The sequence below is a fragment of the Bemisia tabaci genome, chromosome 9 (assembly GCF_918797505.1).
Source record: "Bemisia tabaci chromosome 9, PGI_BMITA_v3".
Taxonomy (NCBI): domain Eukaryota; kingdom Metazoa; phylum Arthropoda; class Insecta; order Hemiptera; family Aleyrodidae; genus Bemisia; species Bemisia tabaci.
Genome location: NC_092801.1, coordinates 24,916,816 through 24,943,132, shown reverse-complemented (window position 1 = coordinate 24,943,132; position 26,317 = coordinate 24,916,816). Strand labels below are relative to the sequence as shown.

At 39.7% G+C, this 26,317-nt stretch overlaps 1 protein-coding gene across 1 annotated transcript; it reads left to right on the top strand.

Annotated features, from left to right (window-relative positions):
• Window positions 1–1,673: 1,673 nt before the first annotated feature.
• Window positions 1,674–25,255, top strand: LOC109039253 (uncharacterized). The gene is made up of 10 exons (XM_019054665.2): window positions 1,674–1,947; window positions 5,692–5,966; window positions 8,410–8,620; window positions 10,220–10,569; window positions 12,715–13,092; window positions 17,937–18,045; window positions 19,352–19,608; window positions 21,609–21,699; window positions 23,848–23,894; window positions 25,043–25,255. The coding sequence occupies exons 1-10, from the start codon at window positions 1,887–1,889 to the stop codon at window positions 25,130–25,132; spliced, it is 1,869 nt and encodes a 622-aa protein (XP_018910210.2). The 5' UTR covers window positions 1,674–1,886; the 3' UTR covers window positions 25,133–25,255.
• The last annotated feature ends 1,062 nt before the right edge of the window (window positions 25,256–26,317 follow it).

Sequence of the window (26,317 nt, the reverse complement as noted above, 5' to 3'; positions counted from 1 at the left end):
ACGTCAGTGGTGTACGCTCAAAAAGGACAATGTTGCCGATTGGCTGGATCCGCCACAGGATTGAAGCAGACTACACTGTGGAAGTTCTGAGAATGGGGTGGGTACGTGCATTCATAAAAGATACGATTTTAAAGGTAAATTTAATTTTATTAATCAGAAGACGCTGCAAACCAACAACGGATACAACGACGGTGTAAGTCTACAATCACATATATCGTTTGCTGTGTCTGAAAATCTCCGCCTCTATGTTATTTTTTAAAGGAGAACAAATTGACGTTATTCCTTGGAGTTTTTGCAGAATTGTCTTCGCACGGGGAAGAAAAATCATGGCATGAGTAGTTTTCCGTTTAGGAAATGAAGTATGACAGGAAATCTGCGATGTCACAAACCCAGTAATAAGATTGCCGACTTACACCATCGATATGGAATGAAGTATCCTAATGGGAAAAATTCGCATTGTCGTCGAAAATAAGCAGACTTTGAGAGCTTTTGAAATGAGCTGGGGATTTTGTATTTTTCAGAACTAAATTTAAACTTCTTTTTTGCTTTGAGGAAAATATGGAGCTGATTTCACATTCGTCTTAGTTCTGCTAGATTTAGAAAGCTTTTCAGAGAATTTCTGGCTGACTCTGCACATTTAATAATTGCTCGAGAGTTCGAATGAATTCGTAGAGAGTGAATATGTAACGATTTGTCGCTTAGTTGACAGACAGGCAAAAAATCTTCACCAGCAACACTATTCAAAATGCCGAATCACACTTGAATGACGTTAATTTACTACATTTTGTCGTTTTCCGGACGAAGGACCCAAAAATTATTCCAGGGCTGCAAAGCTGACAGAGACAATTCAATTTTTTACACAAATATACCTACGCGATTTCTGTCAAAAATGTGTCTGCTTTTTTCTTGAAATCAAAGGAAAATTCGGTGAAATTTTCAAATAGAACATCCAAAAATTCCGCCCATAAAAACTAAATTTGAGAAGGGAGATTTGGCAACATCGGAATGTAGTTACGTTCTTTCGCGAGAGAAGCGACGATTTCAAGCCACAGAACGAACGAATCTCCTCGATCCTCATTAGTTTCTCTATTTATCAAAAACTGATTGTGAAAGACGCACTAGTCATCTCTGCCGTGCCAGGGAAAAACGCCGTATGAACCATCTGACGTTGCCAAATTTCCTCCGATCAAATTATAATTTTTTAGGATATTTATGAATATTTTCTTTAGAAATTTGCAGAAGATTTAGATCTGGCTGCGAATGAAATTATCTGGGAAATTGGAGGGAAAATATTCAATAAATCCTCTGAAAATTCGTATTTTATCAAAGGAAATTTGACAACGTCAGAAAGTTCATAAGGCGTTTTCCCTTAGCCCGGCAGCATGGACAATAAGTTAGAATTTTTAAAATCCAGTTTTCTCGATTTTAATGCATTTTGGCTGAAAATTCCAAGTTACTGCCTACATTTACACGTTCTCCGTTAGTTTTTATGCTATTTTTTATTTTTAAAAAAAAAGGAAAAAAGAAATTAAAGAAGAAAAAAAGAGGAATCCTCGGATCTGTTCCCGTGATTATGTCGATTATGTCCATGTATCCTCGAGATTAAAAGGGAGGCGTGTCTTGAAACTCCGCTCTTTCAAATCATCGCTCCCCATCTCGATTTCTACGCGAGCCTTTTTGTCCGTATAACTTCATGAGTTTCGGGGCTAATGCAAAAATGGAAATACGCTCTTGCGTAATAAGGGCAACGAGATCCGACAGAACGGTCGTTGACTTGCGTGTTGAAAACTGAAATTGATCGATGTTGCATCAGTCGATCGTGGGATTCCTCCGTACTCTGAAAGTTAGAAGCTCAACTCTCCAATTCACAGACCCTGGGGCTTAAGATGACGTGGCCCCTTGTGGGGATCTGCATGTTAATATTGTGTTTTTCATCACTCGTAGAGGGTAAGTATCAGAACATTAACAAATGCAAGGATAGAGAATTTGCAGGTGCCTTAAATTTTGTGAATTTCGTATTTAAAATGATACTTAAACCATGTAGATAGATACAAGGAAAAAACCATGTAGATAGATAAAAGGAAAAAACCATGTAGATAGATAAAAGGAAAAAATCATGTAGATAGATACAAGGAAATACTTGTAGTAGTTACGTTATATTTAAATAAAATTCCTCCGAAAAAAAAGAAAAAAAATTACACTACTGGGAAAACTGAGCAGGATATCCTTGGTTTCTAAATTGAACAATAATTACAGAAAATATGAGAAAATAACCCAATCTGCTAAAATACATGTGTTATACATAAATGGGAAATGCCGCCAGATGACGTCATAAGGCGTCACGTTTCTCACTTTAAAATCTTTTTTTCTCCTATTCCCCATGTCAGAAAAAAATTGTAAAAAATACTGTGAAATCAGCTTTCTAAGAGCATTCATATGAAGCAATACAAAATGTGTTTGCAAATTTTCCATTCGACCTTTGGAACGTCTTACACTCTCCTTCCTCACCCCGTTCACTGAGCGTCTTAAAAATGATTTTATTAGAAAAGATAGAATTTCGTCAAAAATTCAATTTCAAGGGGTGCTTTGGAGAGAAAAATTGACGAAAAATCTAATGGAACCACTCTTTAACTTTTTTGTTTCATATTTTCGAAGGAATAAGCTTTCAGGAAAATACTGAAAAATACTGCGAACTCAGCGCATTAGGCACTCTCAAACGAAGCAATAAAATTGGTGTGTGCAAATTTTCCACTGCCCATTTTGGTTTGAGACTTTTCACTGCGAAACTTCTAATGTGATACTGAAAATTTCGCTCGTCGAAAATTTTGTGGACTAAATGTGTTTTTACATACAGATCGCAGGGTGGTGAAAGAGAGCTAGCTCCGCACTTGTCTGCGGGGAAAGCAAGGCCAGCAAATTCCAAAAATATTCATTAGAATTCAAATTTTTAAATGAAATTATAAAATTTTGAGCGTACTCACTTGCACCAATTTTTTTTTTGTAATGAAACGCGTTTCATATCCGTTGCTTCCTCTATCTTCAGTCGTTCGTTAATTCGTGCGAGAACTTTAAAATTGTATTCGTTTTATCCTGAATAGTCCCCAGAATAGTTTTTGTCAATAAATTGAAACCAAATTTTTGAATCGTCTGAATATTTTTGGAACTTTTTGGCTTTGATTTCTTCGCATAATAGAGGAAACCAGCACCGTCCTACCCTCTTGTTACTTACAGCTCAGGTGATATTATTAATGTTTTTTTTCTTTGCCTATAAATGTCGCCTTATAGCACGCTCTGACGCTCTACTAAATGTCATTGTCCCCTACGGAATCAGTTTGTGTCTAAATTAAAAAGTTTCTCATATTTGTGAGTTAGGGCCGAATTTCTATCTATCGACGGCGAAGACACATCGATTGCTCGATCTCAAAAAACAATATGTTTAACCAAAACCAGCTTAACTGCATTTTAATTAGTCTAGTTGCCTTTTATGTTGTATAATTTTCCATTGAAGACTAAGTTCATCGGGGTTAGGAATTATGTGTGAATTTCCTTTTAAATTTTTAAAAATTCAAACAGACTTTCTAGTACTGTGATTTTTATTCTTAGGATTGCTTTTAATAGATAGAGACGTTATTTCTTTCGTTTATGCGTTTTGGTCTGTATTGAAGACATTTTGCATATTTTTTAATCGTAGTATGTTAAAACTGCTGAGGAGATGAAATGCGACGTAATAAGATCCCGATAACTTGTCTTAAATTTTTCAAGTTCGCAAATTAAAAGGAATGAAAATTAAATATGTAACGGGCCTAAAAAAAAAATTGTCCTGCGATGAAGCGGCACGATTACTTCGAAATGTTTAAGAGTCTTAAAACAACTCATCAAATCATCACGCGCACGTGGATCAAACTCGACTATAAAGTTGACATTTAGAAGTATGTCGATCATTTCCAGAAAAATGAAACTCTAGCTATTGCTGCTTACGCTGGTGTAGTTTCCAGCGAAATAATGGCGGCGAACCTTTAAATATCACAGACAGTGCTTTTGAACTACTTTCCGAAATTTAGCATGCTACATTGGGTTTCACTGTGATGCATAATTTCTCCACAGAGATTTTTGACGTTAAACTTCGGCTCATGAAATGTATTGTTTTTTACGGCAAATGAAAAGTCCACAATATGATTTCTTCAACGTTTTGAAATCGACTTTTGAAAAAGAAAAAACTTCGCATGAACATCCAAAGGAGGAGTACCGTTGAGGGCCTCTTACGGCCCCACTTGGATTTTGCTGACTGTTTCATATTTTCAAAGTACTAGTCCTAGGTAGACTCTATGCCTAGATATTTTACCGAACAGAGCCTGTGCAAAAGTGCAGCAGCAGCGCTTCAAACCCAAAATTCTGGCATCGAAAAATAGTTATTTCCGTCGACTGTTTTCCCTCTTTCAGCCAGTGATTTCCGTGTAATTTTTTGCGCACTTCCCATATCTGGCTTTTAAACAGGCCTCCGATGAATTAAAGGGGGTCTTACGGTCCGTTGTTGCCATTTTTGGCCCATTTTTAGGTTTTTTCTCAATTTCACGCACGTAGAACTCAATTTAAACTAAGAGCCGTGTACGATTTTTAAAAGAATGCAAAAACATGAATAAAAAATGTTTAGTAAAACTTTTTTCTACGTTGCCAAATTTTCGAGAAAAATCATTTCTAAGAGCCAAAAATGGCCAAACTTAGATAAAGTGCCACGCCTAACATTTAAGAAAGCGGGGTCCAACTTTTATTTTGACGCACGTAACAGCTCTTACCCTTATATACAACATATCGAAACAGTGCAGTTGTACCTGGATTCCCACGATGTGGAAATTGACCGGGATGTCGTGTTCAGCGGCCTTTTTTTCTTGAAGTCACCTGACCTTAGTCACCCTCCATAGGCATGTATCATCTGCATTTCTCTACGTGCTTTTCATTTCTGACCATAAAATTGGCTTTCTGTGAACTTTAAAAAACCTATGGGTCCACTGTTGCCAATTTTTACCAATTTTTAGGTTTTTTTTTCAAGTTTGCATGTGTAAAACTTAATTTTATCTAAAAATCGTATACATTTTTGGAAAGAACATAAATAAATACATGCATAATGTGCTTTGTAACTTTTCCCTACGATACCAAATTTTCGAGAAATTGTCGTTTTAATTGCCAAAAATGCCAAAAATTGGATTGATCATCACGTCGAAGATTCTAGAGAGTGAATAATGACTTTCATGTGGATTGTAGGGCACTGTGCCCGCGTAGTATCTGTTGTTTGGTATTTGACCTGTAGCAGGCATCTTGAGAACCAAGGACTATTTCAAAGTTACAGGAATATACTGGTGAGATAGAGTGAAGGATGAGGTGGAAGCACCTGGAGGGTTCGTTAATTGCGTCACGTTCATCTGAGCCATTACACGTTCAGTGAAACGCATTGCAATTTTCCATATTGGATACGATATTTGTAATGAAAGAAATTCATTACAAATGTCATTAAAATTTGCAATTCACTCTCTGGATTCGATAAATCTGAAAATGTCAAGGAAAAATATGCAAAACTTTCCTCAGAAATGCATGTTTTATCCGGGGATATTTAGCAACTCTCGAATGTTCATACGGCGTTTTGCCTTAGCACGGCAGAAAGCCTAACCCATTTTTCCATTTCTTGTTGCTGACTAGTTCGCTCTGATTCGCTGTGCACCGAAAAAATCCCAACCAAGAGAAATGAGAGCAACTGTAATGCTTACTGCAATTCTCGGTGGGGCAAAGCCGCTCTGGTAAATAAGCCGTGGGCAATCGGAAGGTGTCAACAGGACAAAGACGTAAATCAAACGTATTGCACGTGCAGATTCAATGATAAAGACCTTAATGCGTTTTTTCCTACAAAATGCATTGCTACCGGAACTTATGCACCGTTGAGCACAAAAAAAGCGTTGGCTGACGAAGAATATCAGGTAAGGGTACTTCGTTTGATCTACATGACTGTACACTAACGCAACAACTGTAAATAAGGACGGATTTGTTAGGATTGAGAGTCATAATTATAGCGGTTTCTTAAAAAGCTCATTTAACTCAAGTTAACAAATTTTATCTAATATCACTTTCCAGTAATTTTACTTTGTTACGACTCGTCTTAATTTATCCTGGAAGCCTTTGTATTTTCTGTTTTATTAACTCTTTACTCTAGAGAAATTTAACTGTGCGACTATTTAATGCAAATCACCAACATTTATTTTATTTAGTCTAAACCTTCAGTAAACTGGGTTACTTTTTATAATTAGAAGCTATATCTTATTAATTTTTTACTTAACAATTATTAAATTTTATTTTATTTCTATATTGAAAACATAGTGTTTTATATTAAACTAAATAATTTTTAATGGACCACTTGACAAGGTACGAATTTCAGCATTCTGATACATGTTTCTTCACCAAAATTTTTCGTAAAACACGATGCGCACAACGAAAATTGCCGAAATCAACTCCTTTCGAAGATATTTAATGATTCTTGGTGCGTGAATTGAAACCACCCGCTCATGAAAACTCAATACTCTACGTGATTCACATCGCGCGCTGAACGTTATCATGAACGTCTCTGCGATAAAAAAAATCTGGCAACCTTAATCTTGACGATTTGGCTCGGCTATAGTAAATTACTTATAGTTTGAAAAACACATGGTGGGAAATGAACATTGCTCGATTGAGAAGATTGCTGAAACCGTTGTAGTGCGCGATTTGACTCACGTAGAGCTTTGAGTTTCTTGTGAGCGGGCAGTTCAAATTCCTCGTAACCAATGTGAAATAAACATGTTAATATCTCCGTTAGGCGTTGGTTTCAGTAATTTTCGTTGCGCGAAGTAATGTTCTACGTGAAATTCCGGTTAAGAAACATGTATCAGAATGCCTAAAATCGTACCTTGTATAGTGGTCCATTAAGAGTTTGACTGTTTTAAAAATTTTAAATTATCCTAATAACTTCACTATTATGCTTTTACTAGTTTAAGCTATTAATACAAATAAACACACTTATTAAAATATTTATAGCTAATATTACGGTCTTTGAGTTAGTTTGGGTTACAGCAAACAGGGCTTGAGGCCTCCATATGGTTTACATCGTGATCAAGGAAGCCCTCAAAAAAATATCATAAGAGGCAAGAGTTTTGACGAGCTTGGATGAATTTTAGCGGTTTGGTTTTGAAAATGCGGATCTCTGCAAAAGATTACGATGATTTGGAACACCAAAAAGTACGAAGTACGCGAGTAAGAATTACATGATTTTGTAAAAATTTAAGGGGTGCAAACCCATCTTAAAATTTACAAAATTCGACAAATATTTTTTTGCAAACTTTGTTCTATTTGTGGTGCTACCTAAATCATTTTAAACCTAGAATTCAACATTACATGGATAAGAGTGTTTGCAAAGCGGTATACATTTTTTTTTCCATAATGGCAGGCGAGAATTTTGTGCGGAAATTGTACCAAACCAATCCCTAGCAAAAACTTGGATGTTGGTGAAATAGAGATGTTTCCCAGTTTTGGTTGAAACATACAATTAACATTATTTTGACGGACACTTTTTCATAAAAATCCATTAAATAGCAGAAGGTCGGACTGACATTTATCATGAAGTTGCCATCTGGAGTGGGGTCATACAAACATTTCAGAGTAATTTGAGAGTGAAATCCACGTTGCTTGGAAATGAGAGAGTAATATCTTTTTTTTAAAAAGCACTTTACCAAGAGGCTGTGAGCCTGTCTGTCCTTCGACGCAATCTGTCTGTCCTTCGACGCAATCTGTCTGTCCTTCGACGCAAATAGACCGCTAGATAGGATGCGATATTAATGGATGCAAACTTGTTTTCGTTTAAAAATTGCACGCAAAACATGACGAACATTTTTATAATTTTATAAGTTGACTCATAAGTTAAGACCCAAAGTTTTCCTCGTTGATCGATTCAAACTTTCCACTCTCTATGAAACCGTAGTATTCCAGAATCATATAAGGCTTGTAATCGAGTTAAGTGCTCATAGCAAAAAATCACTTTTTTTAGACGTTAAAGTTCCTTGCCAAGTTTACAAATGCAAAGACTAAACGTTGAAGGAGGACGTTGATTTTCTCAAAATCAAGATGTGCCGATCGTACAAGTTTGTGGTTTTTGAGGTTTCCTATCATTGCCTCGAGAGTTTGTCTTGATGTAGAGGTGGACTCTCAGGATAGCGTGGGATATCTCCTCCATTTTGGCCCCGACTTGGGAGCAGTTTTGAGCCTCGGAGTTGATTTCGGAGAAAACCAGTGGCACCGTTGTGTTTTTCGCGAACTTTTACATAAGAATCAATTGTCAAATCGCAGATTCCTCACACATGTAACATCTCCATTATTGTTCACCTCTGTTTCTAGAATCAGGTATCTCAAATGACAGAGAATGCTGTATTTGACTTATACATCAAGGCTTACCAGAAAAAGTACCGATCAAAAGCAGAAAAACGGAACAGATTCAATATTTTCAAAGCTAATTTGGGCATGATAAAAACGTTAAATGATGAGAACAGGCGAAGAGGCAATCCTGGTAATCTCCTTTTCGGAATTGGCCCTTTCACCGATTTGACTAGTGAGTATAATGTTATTCTTCGAAAAAAGTAAAACGAAAATCATTAATACGAGTAAAAGAGTGGAAGGATTCCACGCTTTAGTCGATTCCACCTTTTTCTATTTCACTCGAGGAGTTGCCAGATTGTGTGATAATTGTGAATATTTTACATAGGTTTGCACTGGGAAAAGTGCTGAAAAAGCAACTTATCTGGCAACGGTTGAGTATGATAGGGACGAGAGGCTGCCTTCCTCGGAAAACCTATGATTAAGCGGGAAATTTCATTAAAACAAATTGATTCCGTTCGAAGCGTGAAATTTATTCCAGGAAAAGCTATTTTAAAATTGAAAAAAAAAAAAAAAAAAAAAAAAAAAAAACGAAGTCAAAGCGTTTTGAATAGTATTTGCTATGCTTGAATCTCTACTTTGAGGCAATCCCAACTTTTCCACATTAGGACATGAATTTCGGAGGAAATCTACTATATTGAGGCCAGCCATTTTTTGCCTTTTCCTAGAGAATCATATATCCCTACGTTTTTCCACAAAATCAAAGAGTGTTGAATGCGAAAAAAGTTGAATTCATTCGGATCTACATAAACAGGGTTATTAAAAAATCACGCACCACTTGTCATAACTGTACCTCAATTTGCGGTTTGTGACGTTTTCCCTCATATTGAGAGGGAAACTTGCTTGGGTACTTTCAAGTTGTTGACCTCCTCAGGGGAGGGGGCGGGGTTCAACTCAAAAATTTCAAATGGTCACCCCTCTCATGTCCAGTGATGCGTGACTTTTGAATAACCGTGTATATTAAGCAAGCCAGTGTCACGAGCTAGTTGCCTGTGTCACACTATCAAAATACTCAATCAAAATGTCAAGGTCTAGTGCTGTGATTGGTCCAATAAGTCATCGAATAAGCCAATCGCAACACCTTTGATGGCTAGTTTTAAAAGCGTGACACAGGCCAGTCTCACACGATCAAACCTAACTATCAAAACATCAAGGTCAGGTTGGCTTATTCAATGACTCGGACCAATCATAGCACTCGACCTTGATATACATTCGGCGCCCTCCTGACATAAGGGCGTAACTATACTCCGCAATGAACCCTGTCGTGCATACAACTCAATGCTTTTCCGGGCTCATCTCAACGTTTAGTTACGCCCTCATAGCCAAGCGACGTATTCCTTTTGAAAATCTAGAGTACCTATATTGAGAGAGTATGGCCACTGGTGTTACCACCTCTGATTGGCTCAGCCATCTTAGGCTGAATGGAGCCCTAGGACCCAAAAATGGCGGACGCCATAGATTAATGTATTGCAAAATGACTCAAAATGTAGTTTTCTTTGCTTATCGTAACGAGAAAACCCAAATGCACTATTGCGACTTCTTTACATATTTTTAAGGCTAATCGTATGCAATTTTTGAGAAAAATTATCTTAGATGTAGTAAGGTTGGCAGCAATAAGTGCGGTTGGTGAAAACCGTCAAAAGTTGGCAATGACCCCCCTCCCTTCCACAAAAACCAACACAACGCACCGCCATTTTTGGGTCCTAAGCTTCTCCTTGGGGCCCACTGGCCATACTCTCTCAATATAGGTACTCTATGAAAATCCTGCGTGTAGGTGACGAATACGTATCGTACATGGGATTCCTGGAGAAATCTCCGGTCACGGTCGATCCGATCGGACAAAGCCTCGCGCCTCGTATGCTGGATAGCTTTCGGAAGTCCAAAAACCGAGGTTCCGGTTCTACGCCCAGGAGGGAACGATCGAACTCCCCAGCTAAGACCCCCAAACGAAGTAAATCCCGGGACAGGAAAAGCGGGGATCAACCCGGAGATGACAGTAAGTCCAGGGGTTGGTGGGGTCGCGCCAAAGATGACCCCAAGTCCAGAAGTCGCTCCAAAGATGAATCCACGTCCCGGTTTCGCTCCAATGATGGCTCCAAGTCCAGAGGACGCTCGGAAAAAAATGTGAGTGAGATTTCGTGGATTCTAAGCCAGTGTTGGAAACTCACAGGCGCCAACGCGCCAAATGGGCATCATACGACTCGCGTCCCGCGGTCAAGAAAGGAACGACTTCCGTCCCGTGTCCAAAAATCTCGAAAACGACTTGCGTGTCCCGTAGTGGATTGATTTGATTATAATTCATATTATATGGCAACGTCGCTACCGCAGCTCCACAACAAATCCGTGCTTTTCGGTCCGGAATTGTCCGGAATGTCCGGAATTTCGGTAGCTCTTATCAGAGAAACAAAAAGTTTTAATACTAATCGAAGAAAAGGGAAAAAGCAGACTGAAAAAGAGGCAGATTCAAATGCTCTTATGCAAATTTATTTAGGGAGCGAGGATCGACTAAAATATGTGCGCGAAGCGTCCTTTAAATTTTTACCCTCGTAGTGCCCCGGCGTTTTTCATGGTACAGTTTCAATTTTTGACGTGCTCGTAAAACAAGCGAAATTTTTAATTCATGACGTGCACTGCTAATGAGTATGAGGAAATTTCGACGGCTGTTTCCTCATCTTATCTCAGGTAATTTTATTGTATATTTTCCAATTTGACTTGATAGTATTTTGACTCAGGTACGCGGTGTTGCCAATCATGGTGGCAGCTCAAATTCGGATTTGAGCGCGGGACGCAAGTCGTTTTCGAGATTTTTGGGCATGGGACGGGAGTCGTTCCATTTTTGACCGCGGGATGCAAGTCGTATGATGCCAAAATGCCCCCCCCCCCCAAAAAAAAAAAAAAAAAAAAAAAGTTCTAATTTTTCTGTTTCGTGATATTCGAAAGTTACAAGTTACAGCTACTAGTTCTGTGTAACTTAAACATCTTGCTTCTGACTTTTCAGAAAATGCGCCGTGATATAAAGGCAAAGAGTCAATTCCGCGCCTAAAAAAATCTTCAATGGCCCCTAAAAATTGAGCTTGATGGGCCACATGGCTCCTAAAATCCTAAGGTGGGTTTCAAACACTGTTCTAAGCGCACCTTAGCTTAAATAATTATTATCCCTAGTAGCAATGACCTTTAGAATGGGGTCACAATCTGGGTCAGTTGTGCTGGTCACAGAATCATTTTTTGATGATTTTTCCTTGCAGATCAACTAAAAATAATAAGATCTGTCCGAACAGCAACTCTCCACGTTGAATATTAACCGAGAAAACGCGCCTTGAAAACCTCGATTTATGACGACATCCACCGCGGTAGTACGGAGGACGGCAAAAACCCGACTTTTCAAAGGACGATTCTCGATTAATATTGAACGTAGAAAGTTGCTGTTTGGACAAATGTTCTTATTTTTAGCTTATCTACAAGAATCAAGCATCAAAACACGATTCTGTTGCCAGCGCAACTGGCCCATTGCCGTCCAAAGGTTAAATTTTCAGGACAAAACCTCCACCCGGTCTGAGAACGGTTTGTGCAAGACAAATTAATAAAATGAATTAAAAATGTTGGAAAAAAATTCCGCATACTCACTTGCACATTGACTTTTTCTATAGGTTTTCTAAAAAAAAAAGGTACATGCTATATAGACATACCGTCCGTTCCGGGCTCAGAGGCCGAAAGTTCCGGGTGCTGGAGCCATAGCTCCAATTGCTCCGGCTGTTATACGCGGAACTTTTGGCCTCTGAGCCCGGAATGGGTACGGTATGTCCATAAAGCCCGTAACCCAAGTAGCAGAGGTTGCAACAACTTGCAACAAAATCTTTTGATTCTCGCAACTAATAGATTGATGTGCAGATTGCCTACTCTTTCGCTATCATTGTCAGAACTAGTTGCAAATACGTCGAAACATGTTTCAACTTGAAATTATTGCTGGTTGCCTATCTTTAGATTTTAAACAACTTTGGTGCAGGAATTTTGCAGTCTCAGCAGGTTGCAACTTTGTCTTCCGATCAGATCGCCGAAAATCGGCACTTATCGACCAAAAGTTGACCGAAAATGTTGCAACTAATACCAACATTGTTTCAACATTTTGCGACTTTTACATTGAAAAATGCTACTCGGGAAGTACGGCTTCCACGGTCGGAGTTTTTTTTTTTTCAGTGAAACATTTTAACGGATTATTACCACGGCTCATTTTCATAGATAATAGAGTACTATGTACCTCCTTGCTTACAGGATGTCTCAAATCCGAAGGGTCGCTCGTCCTCCGTTCCGGTCAAAAGCGCTCCTCCCCCGCTGTCACGGGAGAATCCGTCGAGGTCCCAGTCAGCACCTCCAGTGAGGCGGAGGAAGAGAGATCGCCTTTGGGTCGGCATGGACCTGCCTCCCGACCCTTCTTCGGATCCGCCTCCGCAATCTCCACCGGAACGTGTGAATAACCCTACTTTCACGAATCCAACCCATCTCGACGAGCCCGAGCCTGAAAGTTCCAGCTCCACAGCTGCCAGCACGTCTAGAGGGCGGGTGACTCCCTGGATTGGCAAGGATCCCGAGGGAGACCCCGAGATGGACTGGCGTGATCCCGCGGATATCTACCCGGAGCCGCGGAATCAGGTATGTCAAGGCGCGCGGTGGAGCGAGCCAATGGGAGAGGTCAGACAAAATTTGGAAACTTTAAAAGCTTATACTCCGTTCCATAGAGTACATAGAGTCGTGATATAAATGAGAGAGTTGGCGCCATGGCTCGACTAGTTACGAGCCCGGTGTGCGTGTCACTTTTTCGATACATATTCGAGCCAAAATGGCGGCGTGAAATACGTAGTAATTCCATGGCCGGATCCCCGTGTATCGCAAGCAAGCGAATATGTATCGAAAAAGTGACCCGGCGTCATACAGGAGTCTCGGAATGGAGATGTTGCATGTGTGAGGAATTTGCGATTTGGCTGGTAATTCGTGTGTAAAAGTTCGCGAGAAACACGATGGTGCCACTGGTTTTCTTTGAAATCAACTCCCAAGCTCAAAAAAGCCCTCAAGTTGAGGCCAAAATGGCCGGGGATATCCTACCCTACCCTGAGAGTCCACCTCTACATCAAAACAAACTCGCCATGCAAATATATAGGGAGCAAATACATTGACAGGGTTGCCGTGATTTCAGTTTTAGAGTCCCCAAATAAAGTGGAAGCCCTGTCAATGTATATGCTACCTATTGTACAAAGAGTGTGCTTTGATGTAGAGGTGGACTCTCAGGATAGCGTAGGATATCTCCTCCATTTTGGTCTCAACTTTAGAGATTTTTTGAGCTTGGGAGATGATTTCAGAGAAAACCAGTGGCACCATCGCGTTTTTCGCGAACTTTTACATATGAATCGATAGTCAAATCGCCAATTCCACACACATGCAACATCTCCATACGGGACCTGGAAATCGCTTAAAAGTGGCGCAAGCTCTCCCACTTACATTACGACTCTATGTACTCGATGCTCCGTTCATACAAAACTTTGAGGTCATAAAAGTGGCTCCACTGGTTTCCTCGTGAAATTGTCTTTAAGAGGCACCCCTTAAAATTTAAAATGTGACGAATTATACACCAAAGTGTGCAGTTTTAGTTAAAAATTTCAAGTCCGACCTCTCTGACTGACTCGATCCACTGTGCGACGCGCGGTAGAGCGAGCCGATAGGAGGATTTGGGATGGCTGTAAACTCAAGAAAATCTTCTATCTTTCTTTTAGTGCACTCCGGGTTATGCCTTAGTCTTATGGCAACAGAAATGCGATCTCAAAATTCGATAAAAATGACGAGTAGCCTAAAACATGGAGCCAGTCTATGTTGTGTACCGCGTGCTGTTCTGGCACAAAATATAGCGTCTTTCGAATCAGCTTAGGTGTACTGACTAAAATGTTGAATACATCAAAATAATCCAATTGAAGGTTGCAATTTTGATTATACGAGTATCAATTGGACGTATTTCTACCAAACAGACCTATGTGGAGGTGAGAAATTTGGGGTGTGCTCGTTAGTTCTCTTTGCGTAAGAGTGAATGAGAATAATAAAGCGCCAGTGACGTCAGCGGCAATGATCAACGGGGAGCGCGACGGGGAGATGGTCGTCGGGGCGCTTTAACTCATGAGCCCTGTTCACAACGCTCTCTTGCCATGCCCGCGGCTCATAAATCCCGCATTCAGTTGCCACATAGGTCTCTTTGATAGAATGTAAAATCCCGCTTTTCCAATTCTTCAAAAGGAATCACGCCCACTTTTACATTGCTTCTTATGCAGCTTCCTAGAGCACACCCCATATTTCTCACCTCCACGTAGGTCTGTTTGGTAGAAATACGTCCAATTTTTTCCAGAATGCCTTGCGTACATAACCTGAAGATGCAACTTAAAAAGGAAAAACTTCATCAATACAAAATGTAGAGGTTCAAAAGAGGATTTATTAATTTTCACGTATTTGTTAGTATTTTGGAATTGTTTAGCTAACGTGCGTTAAAAATTCAGCATAAAGCTGAAAATCTCAATACACAGGGAAAAAGCTGACACACGAGCACAATTCTTCCTCAAAGATATACGCTGTTTGGTGCAACACTAGTAACGACCATTCAGGTAGCAGGCATTGCAGGTATATCAGGTATTGCACCAAACAGCGTATCTCTTTGAGGGAAAGTTATGATTGTGTGTGAGCTTTGAGCTGTGAAGCTCTGTATTGAGATTTTTCGCTTTATGCTGAATTTTTAACGCACGTTGGCTGAAAAATTCCAACATTCTGTCTTACGACCCGTGCGTTCACCGTCCCACATAAAATATGTATTGCCTGCAATACTGCCGTGCTAAGGAAAAACAACGTATGAACCTTCAGACATTGCCAAATTTCCTTTGATAAAACACGAATTTCCTGGTAAACTTATGTATATTTTCCTTCCAATTTTCTTCGCAATTTCTCCTAAAGTCCCTGCAAATTTCAAGGACAAATATTCACAACTTTCCTAAAAAAAAATGAACACTTAATTGAAGGAAATTTGGCAACTCTCGAATGTTCACACGGCGCTCTTCCTTAACACGGTAGAATATAAGCCGTGACGAAAAAAACCTCGATATTTGCAGTTTTTACCAACGAATTTCATGTCGGATTTCTCTGAATTGCTCGCTCCACCGAATACGGTATCGCCGCGTATCTCTTTACATCGGAGTGGATATTAGACATTTCTGATGTTCAAATGGATGTATTTCTATCAAACAGAACCATGTGCTCTAAGACATGAGCCCTGAGCTTCATAGGAATATACACATAACAGGGCTCACGTCATAATGCACATAGTTCCGTTTGACAGAAATACGTCCAATTGTGAGGGGAGAAAATTTAGGCTAGTGTCGTGTGCAAAACATTTCATCCTGCACTGGAAAAAAACCGCTTGGATCTAGAGTCTAGACTCTTAAAAATATCGACAGGAAAAAATACTCTTGATTCGATCGGATTTTTACTCAAATCAAGAACCAAGCCACTTAATTTGAGCGGATTTCCTTTTGATCTAAGCAAAAATCCGATTGAATCAAGAGTATTTTTTCTTGTCAATGTTTCCAAGAGTCTGGACTCTATATCCAAGCGATTTGTTTTTCCAGTGTGTCTGGCTCTTGCTTTTCAATTTTTCAAAAGGCGACTTCCAAATCTGCGAGAAAATTAAATGGTCGCACCCGTTCTGCCGTGCTCAGAGAAAACGCCGTGTAAATATGAATATTCGAGAGTTGCCAAATATCTTTCGATATTATTTTTGAGGAAAGTTACGAATATTTTTCATTTAAGGAGCCATGCAGAAAGTGGCCCATTTTTTGGGCCCTCGAAATTGGGGTCGAAGTGAGTTTTTTTTTCATCCTTAGGGTGACCCTTGACCCCAACTATAATTTCAGATTGAGTATACGCACCGTTTTCAAGTTGCGGGGGGGGGGGGAGCAAAGTCCCCGATTTTCACCCATTTTTGCAAGTGTTTTAATGTCGAACTCCGGCTGTTACGAGGTACCAGATGTAGATATTGAAGCGCGGTTTGCGGTGATTTGTTCAGCTATTCCTGCAGGATTTTTCCACATCTTTCACAAAGCACCAAATGGTTTTCGGGGGCGGGGAGGGGGGGCTTTATTCATACTATCATGACCGTTAGCGCATCTTACTGACTTTACTTTGTTCTCTTCCCTCCACGCCACGGTCATGATGGTATTTTCTGTTGGAGATTTTTCTTCCTCTTTACATTTTACAAATTTTAATGTCCTCTCCCCCTTTCCCTTTTTTACCCCCTCTTTCGTAATCAAAACACTTCCTCTCAAATGCTTCTTCCTTGATAAATTGCTAGGATGATTTACATTTCTGACCGAACTGTTTTCTAACGCTTCAGTCAAATAAAACACAAATTCATTGAGTTGCATTAGCTCGTAAAATCAGTGATTCTATTGATTTTGTCCTCCAATTTCTGGCGAAACTACAAACCTGATATCTAAACTTGGCTGTTTTGAAAACGCCTTCAAATGCGGCGTGATACCTTACGCATTCCGGAGAGTTCAAATAGTTGTATCATTGCGCCTTACAAATGTGACGGAAGATTACAATTGAAATAGCCTCCATGCACGCTGGGCTTGGGTGGTTTTTATACGAGGATTAAAAATAAACAAGTGGTACGGAATATAACAAAAGAATATGAACTATATAATGGACCGTAGGTTGATTTAAATTTCTGACCGAACTGTTTGTTTTCCAACGCTTCAGTCAAACAAAACACAATTTTCAGAATCTGTAGGTGAATTTGCAAACAAAATTATTTGAAAAATTGGGACAAAAATATTCATAAGTTTACCAGGAAATTCGCGTTTTATCAAAGGAAATTTGGCAACGCCTGCAGGTGCATACTTCGTATTTCCTTGGCATGGCAGCGTTAACCTCGTGTTTGCTCTTTCACGCATGAAATTCGAGCGTCATCAAGCAAAACGGCGAACAGTGGATCGATTCAATCAGAGAGATTGGACATGAAATTTTGACTAAAACTGAAATGCTTGCTGTTTATATCGTCACATTTTCATTTCCAGGGGTGCTAATCGAAGAAAACTTCACGAGAAAACCAATAGAGCCACTTTTAGAGAACCAATAGAGAACCTCAAAGTTTTGTAGTAACGGAGGTAGAAGTTTTGAAAGTCTCCAAATTTTGTCCGATTTCTCCTACTGGCGAAAGGATTATTTTTTTTCAAAGTATGAGTTGAATCAGCTTCTTTATTGATATTCAATTTCTTTTTTTCGAAATTCTGAATCGAAAAATTCTTCTGAAAAATGTTGTCCTAACTTCACTTTTAGTTCATAAAACTCTGTAATCAATTAATTTTAATTGATAGAAACCTAAATACAAAATTTTTTTTTGGACTAAGACAGTTACATTTTTTCGGTATATACCATAGTAATCTCCTTTTTTTTGGATGTGAGAAAAGGTTCTAGGGGAACACAGATGTCGAAGTTGTTGGGCTTTTGCTGTGCTTGGAGCTGTCGAGATCCACTGGGCATTGGATGAAAACAAGGTCACTCAACTCTCCGCACAAGGTATGAATCATGCGCATACGGTGGTATATTTTGAGGTTTGTAACACTTTTCAGCCCTCAATTTTAAACTTTAAAGGTTGATCGATTGCCGACGAGAATGAGCTACACCGAAAAAAAGAATTTTGTGTATTTACTAAGAAAAGGCTAAAATTACCAATAATTCAGGGTTCTATTTGATCCCAGTTTTTTCTTGGTACAATTACTATGTATGGAATTGGTAATTTTACCCAGAAATCTCGGTAAAATTATTGAACTTTCTCGGTAATTTTACTGGACCCCGGTAAAAACGCCAATATTTTTTATCGACTGTGGTAGAATTACCGAGATAAAATGGCAAAGTTACCGAGAATCGATTACCGATAAAAGTGCTATTCTTACCTGAAAAAAACAGTAAAAATACCGGTTTTTAGGTAAGCTTACCGATCTGTCTTGGTAAAATTACCAATAATTGGTAAAAAAGGTGAGATGGTAAAGGTACCAACGGACCTTGGTAAAAACGCCGAGAATTTTTTTTCAGCGTAGCAGTCTGCCGGTAGCGTGACATGATTTGCGATACATCGATTGATCTACCCTTTCTATGAAAAAGGATCGATACACGGTGTTCGCAACGAACACCTTCACAATCGATTCTTCGCCATAGCTTCAAATGAGGACACATCGATAGATCGTTCACGCCTCGCCACTGCTGTCAGCGTTCGCGATTCCAGGTCAAAGAAGTCTGTGTTCTTATCCCGGTAGTAGTGGGGTGGCACAAATTTTCACAGAACTCACGAATGAATCTACAGGAGTAGATTCCATATTAACATTATGACAAGTACCATGATAATCAATTTAAAGTGAATAGGAAAAATACTGTAGAGAGAAATAAATGCATAAAAAGTAGGCAAAATACATTTTAATTCTTGCAAAATTTCAAGGAAGATGAGAGTAAGTATAGGAACAAAAGACATTTTTTCGACCCTTCGATGCCCAAGACTTTTTTTAAATGAAAAATAATAAAAATAAAAAAAAAATTTCGTATCGACTTTTTTTTTTACTTTGGACATTTTTGTACTCCGGACATTTATTTTTGGACACTTTGACGTATCATCTGCTCTTAAGTTGGTTCAATTGACCCATATTAAAATACATTGATTCTGATTCATAATAAGATAAAACGGACCAACAACCACCTCATTAAAAGCAAATACATTTTCATTCTTTAGAAATTCGCTTGCACCGATTTTATCCATGAAAACTGGACATGAAAAATGAATGTGTTTACAAAAGCGTCTACTGAAAGCTTGTTTATTTCGCTGTCTCTGTAGATCTGGTCGATTGCGTGGAGGGAAACTCCGGCTGCGCGGGTGGTAATGTAGACGTCGCACTGAAACACATGTTTTTCCACGGAGTGTCAAAAGAAGAGGATTACCCTTACAAGGCCGTAACGGGTGAATGTAACAAACGAGTCAAACGGTATTTGAAGATCGAAGATTTCGAGAGGGTAAAAACGCGAAAACAAATCGAAGATACAGTGGTCTACAGCCCCCTTCCAACATCCCTACATTCACCAAAAGAACTCCAAGTAAGGGATATTATTTTCTGCCGTGAGGTCGTCTATTCATGACGTCTAAGTCTTGAGTGGAAGGGAAGGTATAAAGAAGTACCCACTGAAAATTAAACTCCGGCCGTGGAAGCCGTACTTACACGGAGAAAAAACCTCGTGCTTGGGACCCGAAGTTTAGGTCATATGGACCTCCGAAGTTTTCAGATTGAGCACCTGAACACTTTAGGTCTAGCTGTCGAGGTTCGGATCACACATCTGAAACTTCAGTTCTTACATCTGAAGTACTTCAGTTGTGAGAACCGAAGTTTTTCGGATGTGAAAACCAAAGCACTTCAGATGTAAGAACTGAAGTTTCAGATATGTGATCCGAACCTCGACGGCTAGATCTAAAGTGTTCAGATGCTCAATCCGAAAACTTCAGAGATCCATATGACCTAAACTTTGGGTCCCACGCACGAAGTTTTTTTCTCCGTGTACGGGCTATACAGACATATCGTCCGCGATCCGGGGTTGGATGCCGAAAGTTTCAGGCGTAGCACCCGGAGCAGTCAGAGCTACGGCTCCAGCACCCGGAACTTTCGGCCTCTGAGCACGGAGCGGACGGTTTATCTACAGGGTTATTCAAAAGTTACGCACCACTGGCCATAACTTTAGTTCTAATTATGATATCGATTTGCAGTTTGTGGCGTCCTTCTTCATATCGAGGGGGAAACTTTTTGCGGTACTTTCCAGTTCTTCACCCCCCCAGGGGGAGGGGGGCGGGGGGCAACTCAAAAATTTCAAATGGCAACCCCCATCATGTGATACATCGTTAGAAAGAGCATGAAAAAAGAAAATTTTTGGCGCAAACCGGAAGTCGATCTGACCCCCCTGTCAAAAGTTAGGGGGGTCCAATGGTTATTTAGGGGGTCCAAACCTTCATTTTTTAGAGTAGCCTCGGCGGCTCTTGGACATACCGTTTCTCTTTTCAAAGAGTCCTTGAATACCCCAAGTCTGATACCGAAGTCTTCATATTGCCCCCGGGCCACCACAGCCCCCCCCCCCCCTAGGGGGGGATGGGCCTGTTACAATGAAACATTGCATTAAAATGCGATAAGTCACAGAAGAGCTTCAAACTTAGCATCAAATCCGAGTGGAACTTCTTGCCAATGTTAACGCAAACGCAGCCTGCGACTTTAAAGTGAGTTTTCAAAACTCTTAGCCCCCTGCCCCCCCTCATTTTTGGTTGCAGAGCGGGTAAAAACCGGGAAATTCACTACAAATAATGCCCGAAACTAATGTCCAACTTGAGGAGGACCCTTGAAACGTTGCGATCAGTCGGAGCATTGAAATACAAGGACTGCCACCCCCTTAAAGTACGGAAACATCCAAAACACCCCCGCTGCCCCCCTCATTTTTCGTTACGGAGCGGGTAAAAACCGGGAAAATCGCCAGAAATGATGCCCCGGTTCTTACCAGCTCTGCAACGAAAAAAGAGGGGGGCAGCGGGGGTTTTATGGATGTTTCCGTCCTTAAAGTGGGCGGCAGTTCCTGTGTTGCAGTTCTCCGACTGAGCGCAACGTTTCAAGGGTTCTCGTCAAGTTCTACAGTGGTTTCGGGCATCATTTCTGGCGATTTTCCCGGTTTTTACCCGCTCCGCAACGAAAAATGAGGGGGGCAGCGGGGGTGTTTTGGATGTTTCCGTACTTTAACGTTCAATATTAACCGAGATATTGCGCTTTGCATAAAATTCGTTTGATGACGTCGTCTACCGCGGCATAGTGACACCCTTGGTTTCTTCCACTTTGCTCTCATCTGTCAGGGAGGCACACATTTTTACTGGTTTCTCAACGTTAAACTCGGATGAAAGCAAGGTGGTTAAACTCGGATGAAAGCAAGGTGGAAGAAACCAAGGGTGTCACCATCGCGGTGGACGATGTCATAAATCGAATTTTTAAGGCGCGTTATCTCGGTATTTCCGCTACGATACACACTCCTCAACTTTTAGTTTTAAAAATAAATATATATTTTTTGTGCAGCATTACGTATCAGGCATTTACAACTCGGATAATTGCTCTAATGACGCAAATGTCATCAATCACGCAGCAACTATTGTTGGCCATTACGAAGGTACGGTGTGCACTACTTACATTTTACTTTTTCCCCTAATGTTTGAAACCTTGATTCTGCTTGAATGAGTCAATTTTACAATCTAGAAAGTTTGAAATATCAGATTTTAAAGGAGGAAGAAAGAACGCTTTTTGGTAAAAACGTCTTTCATTTAGATGAAGGATACCTATGTTAGATCAACACTGACAAGGCTTTTTGGACTACAATAATTTTCAATAAAGAACTTTATCTTTCGCCACCTGTAAAAGCACTTACCTTCATAAGGAAACTACTGGCATATACCTCGTTTCTAAATAAACTGAGAGTGGTAAGTCCCTATCGCAAAATGATCCATTTAATTTTTTCGATCGTTTTTGGAGTGAGGTGTGACTAATTTTGATAATTTGCCTTAAATTTATAGAATTAATGAGCGACTTTACTATGAACAAGTTAGGTTTGTCCATAGATTTACTTAAAAAGATGGTTTTCTTTTTTCCTTTTTTTCAAGAGAGAAATGAAAACATACTCTCTTTGTAGTTTTTTGCGTAATCCCTACCATGGTCATATATATGTCGCAGGCAATTAGTCAAATCAGGCATTTAGTCAAATGCCTAAGCAAATAGTCAAATTTTACCGAAAACCCACTTTGGCTATTCGCCTAGGCAGTTGATAAAGTGCCTAGGCATTTGATAAAGAGCCTAGGCATTTGACTAAATGCCGTATGGCCTTTAGGCAAATAGTGAAACTCGTTAAAAATCAGGCAAATAGTCAAATTGCTTGGCTCACAGGAACACTTCATAACACCTTGGCCGCCAAACATAGAGCCGGCTGCAACCGCCTCACGGATCGATATGAATTTTTCTCGCGGAATTTGTGAAAAGTCGAAATCAACACAGTCGATTCGTCGAAGGTCAGGTCTGGCGCACCAATTTTTTTATGATTCCACCAATAGTTCCGACTTGGTAAACTCCGTTACGAATATCTGTTACGAAACCTTGTACATTCTGATGATCAAGCGGCCCTCTATCGACTTTTGGGACGGCTAAAATAACTTTGTCTTCTATTTGTAATTCATCAAACAGTTTTTTACTTGATTCTTCCATGCCAGCTGCTGCATCTTTTTGCCTTTCATGAGTTTCAGAACGTGTCTGACGAATTACTATTTCATTCTGGCATAAGTTACAAAGGAAGGTAAGGGATGTTTGCCCGTCTTCGAGGGTAGTTTGCCCACATTGTGCATGGCAGACATTAGGACATGTCGAACACTGTTCAGTTTTACCACCTGTCTGACAGTTACAGCAAGGGACATCATTTATGTCATCTTCCAATCTAGCAGCTTTTTCTACAGGTGCATCCGATGGTTCCGGCTCATTTGAATCCCTAGAGCGTTTTCTTTCTTCATTCCCTTTGTTCTGCAAGTTTTCAAAATCTTCTTCAGTCGTTAATTTAGCAAGAATGGAGGATGGTATATTGGTGCTTCCAAGACCCATTTTCGGTTCCGAAACCAAACAGAGCCGTGTACGGTGATCGGTTCAAAATGCGATGGAAGCACCTCTTGCCCCGGTCCGTTCATTTGACTATGTGCCTGATCACCTCTCGGCATTTTGTCAAATGCTCAGGCATTTATTAAAATGCCTAGGCATTTAATCAAGCGCCTAGGCATTTAGTCAAATGCCTAGGCAAATAGTAAACTTCGTTAGTTTCTTACATTTCTTGACTATTTGCCTAGGCATTTGACTAAATGCCTGATTTGACTAATTGCCTGCGACATATACACAAATGTGTCTTCCACTTTGAGATGATTCATCGGTGATGTACTGATTTTTTACTACTGATTGACTACTTTACACCAGTTGTTTGAAGGACAAGACTGATAAAAATAGTAAAAAAAAATCGTATGAACCATGGCATTTTTTATCGCGTTGAATGACGTCATTGGTCACATCATTTCTTTCAAAAGGTTAATATTTTTTTGGACGTAAAAAATCAACTCTTGTTTGAATCTCATTTATTTTTTGCTAATATTTGATATTATTTCATCTCTGTTGTCTTACACAACACATTGTCTGGAACCTTACTTTGAGTACTTTTTTGAGGATTACCCCAATGTTTGAATAGCTTTTATACAGTGATCTTGTGAGCTATTTCCTATTTGACTTTTGATTTCAGAGGCATGGATTGTACGGAACTCCGCGGGTCCTAATTGGGGTTTACAGGTAAACTTACATAATAATCGAAAGCTTTATTTTTATTTTTTTATACCTCTGTTTTTCGATATTAAGAATGCTATCATTTTTAATATATGTATTTGTAATGGAAACAGGATTGTGCAAGGAGAGGTGGACTCTTTACGCGAGAGAAATTCACAATTTTTTTTTTTTTTTTTTTTTCAATTCAAGTGTCCAAAAAATCTCATGATAAACAACACAATCGAGCGGAACCATAGCTGCGATCCAAATGGACCACATTTAGCGTCTAGGAACATCTATTTCTGGCTCATTTTTAAGTAGCGTTTTTGCCCTTAATTTCTCTAAATAGATACGGAGTTTTTAAGAATGAGTCGTAATTTAGTGGCTCTTTATCGCAAGAGGTAGCTCAAATTTTCTTACTATGGCGAGAAGCACATTATAAAAAAGAATTTTTTTGTGATTCCAGCACAAGTTAAAAGGGCTGTAGTCGTATCTCATTATTACGTTTCTCGAAATTATTTTTTCCCGGAATCATTTTTAACTTTTTCAAGTCCCAGCCTGTCAGTCGCTTGTAGTTAAAATGTGGCTCGGAAAAACATTTTTCTTGGAACAACGTTCTACTTGTATTCTCCTTCTAAAATGTCATAATGAGATACGATTGTATAATCAACTCTGTCACTGTCATCTTCTGCAAGAGCATGTTGGCTTGAAAAAGATTCAGAATAACCCAAAGGTAAACCCTCTTTTTGAGGAGGTGCTGGGGATTGCAGAACGGGGGGAGGGGACGTGATGGCGGGAGGTTTCGGGGGGAAGAGGCAGGGAGAGGGGAGAGGGTCTAGGGGTAGAGGCAAGAGATGGAGGGAAGTGGCAGGGGGTAGAGGGGAGTGGCAGAGAATATGGGGCAGGGGGTTAGGGGACAGGGTGTTAGGGGAAGGGGGTAGGGGGCAGGGGATTAAGGGCAGGGGGGTTCAGAAAGGGCATCAAGACATGTTTTAGCATCCTGGTGGAACGGTTTGCCCCAAAAGGATCCCTCAGAATTAGAGAGTAGTAGTCCCACGTCATAGGGAAAAATATCTGCTCCCCTAAAGGTGTATCCAGTAAGTATGTAAACTTGCGTGGTTTGCCCCTCAAAAATTGCTCGTATGACTTGACTTGGATACTGACATCTTTTACAGGGTCACTACTTGGTCGAGAAAGGAAAATGCGGAATAGGCATTGACACATATGCAGTCTACAGCCCTTATGAGATAGAGGATCAGCAGTAAAGCAGTCCTTAGCCACCAGAAAAACCAGTCTCGTTCGTTCAACGCCTCTTGACGCCTATTGTGCGTCATTATCGCATTTGAAATGATTACCACGAATTATTTTTTATACAATTTTTAAATTTATTTCTTATCATTTCACCATACAAACCACCAACTACATAGATAATAACAAACAATGTTTGCATTTGTGGAGTTCGAAAAGCAAACTTAATGCTCGGCGGCCATAAATTAAGATACCTTTATGTAAACTGACTTACTGACCATCAACCCAACAATACATCCACATACATGCTTAGCTTTTAATCTTTCTTCAACGTTGAATTTTATAATCTACATTTGCAAATTTAAATACTTTTCATCCATTTCAGAGTCATCAATTTCATTCAATTTCGTCCTTGTTACGTGCAATGTCAACATTTATTTGATCATGAAAAATTTCCTCCCTGGTCAGCGACTGTTTCAAGAGTTTGAGTATATGTAGATGACTGACTGATACCAGTGGCGTGGCGTGAAAGATCGATTATCGATATTTCTCCATTTGAAGCTATGGTAAAGAATCGATTATCAAACTGTACGCTCCGAACACCCTGTTTATCGATCCTTTTCCATAGGTTTGAATGACAGATCAATCGATATATCGCAAAGCACGCCACGCCACTGACTGATACCTCTCATGCATAAGTAATTATCATTCTATTGCAAGGCTGATTTGATTGTCCAACAAGACAGAGCCAGGAGATCCGATTCTGAAACATCCGAGTTCTCGACGAGCAAGCCCATTTCGACTCTGAATCAGCACTTTCCGCCAACTCGCTTACAGTCATAGCTCTCTCAAAGTTGCCAACTTCCCTTACAATTGTTGATTTTGGTCTAAAAAATTGGGTTTTACCCCACAGGGTCGTTACATCTCCTCATTTCGAAAGAATATTTAGGGTTTGAAAGGTCTACGTACCAAACAACTGCTAAAATTACAGACTGGTCCCAGATTGTTCATAGTTTGTTTGAGTTTACGCATTAAGTTGAATGATTAATTCTGAAACTTACATTAACAGTGAGGGTTAGTACTAATTTAGGAAAATAATGTATCAATCTACAATAATTCTCTTAAAATTTGCCCAGTGTAAATCTCCTTGTTTATAGTGTCTGTTTTTCGAATGAGATAACTATTCGCGCTCCACGGTATGT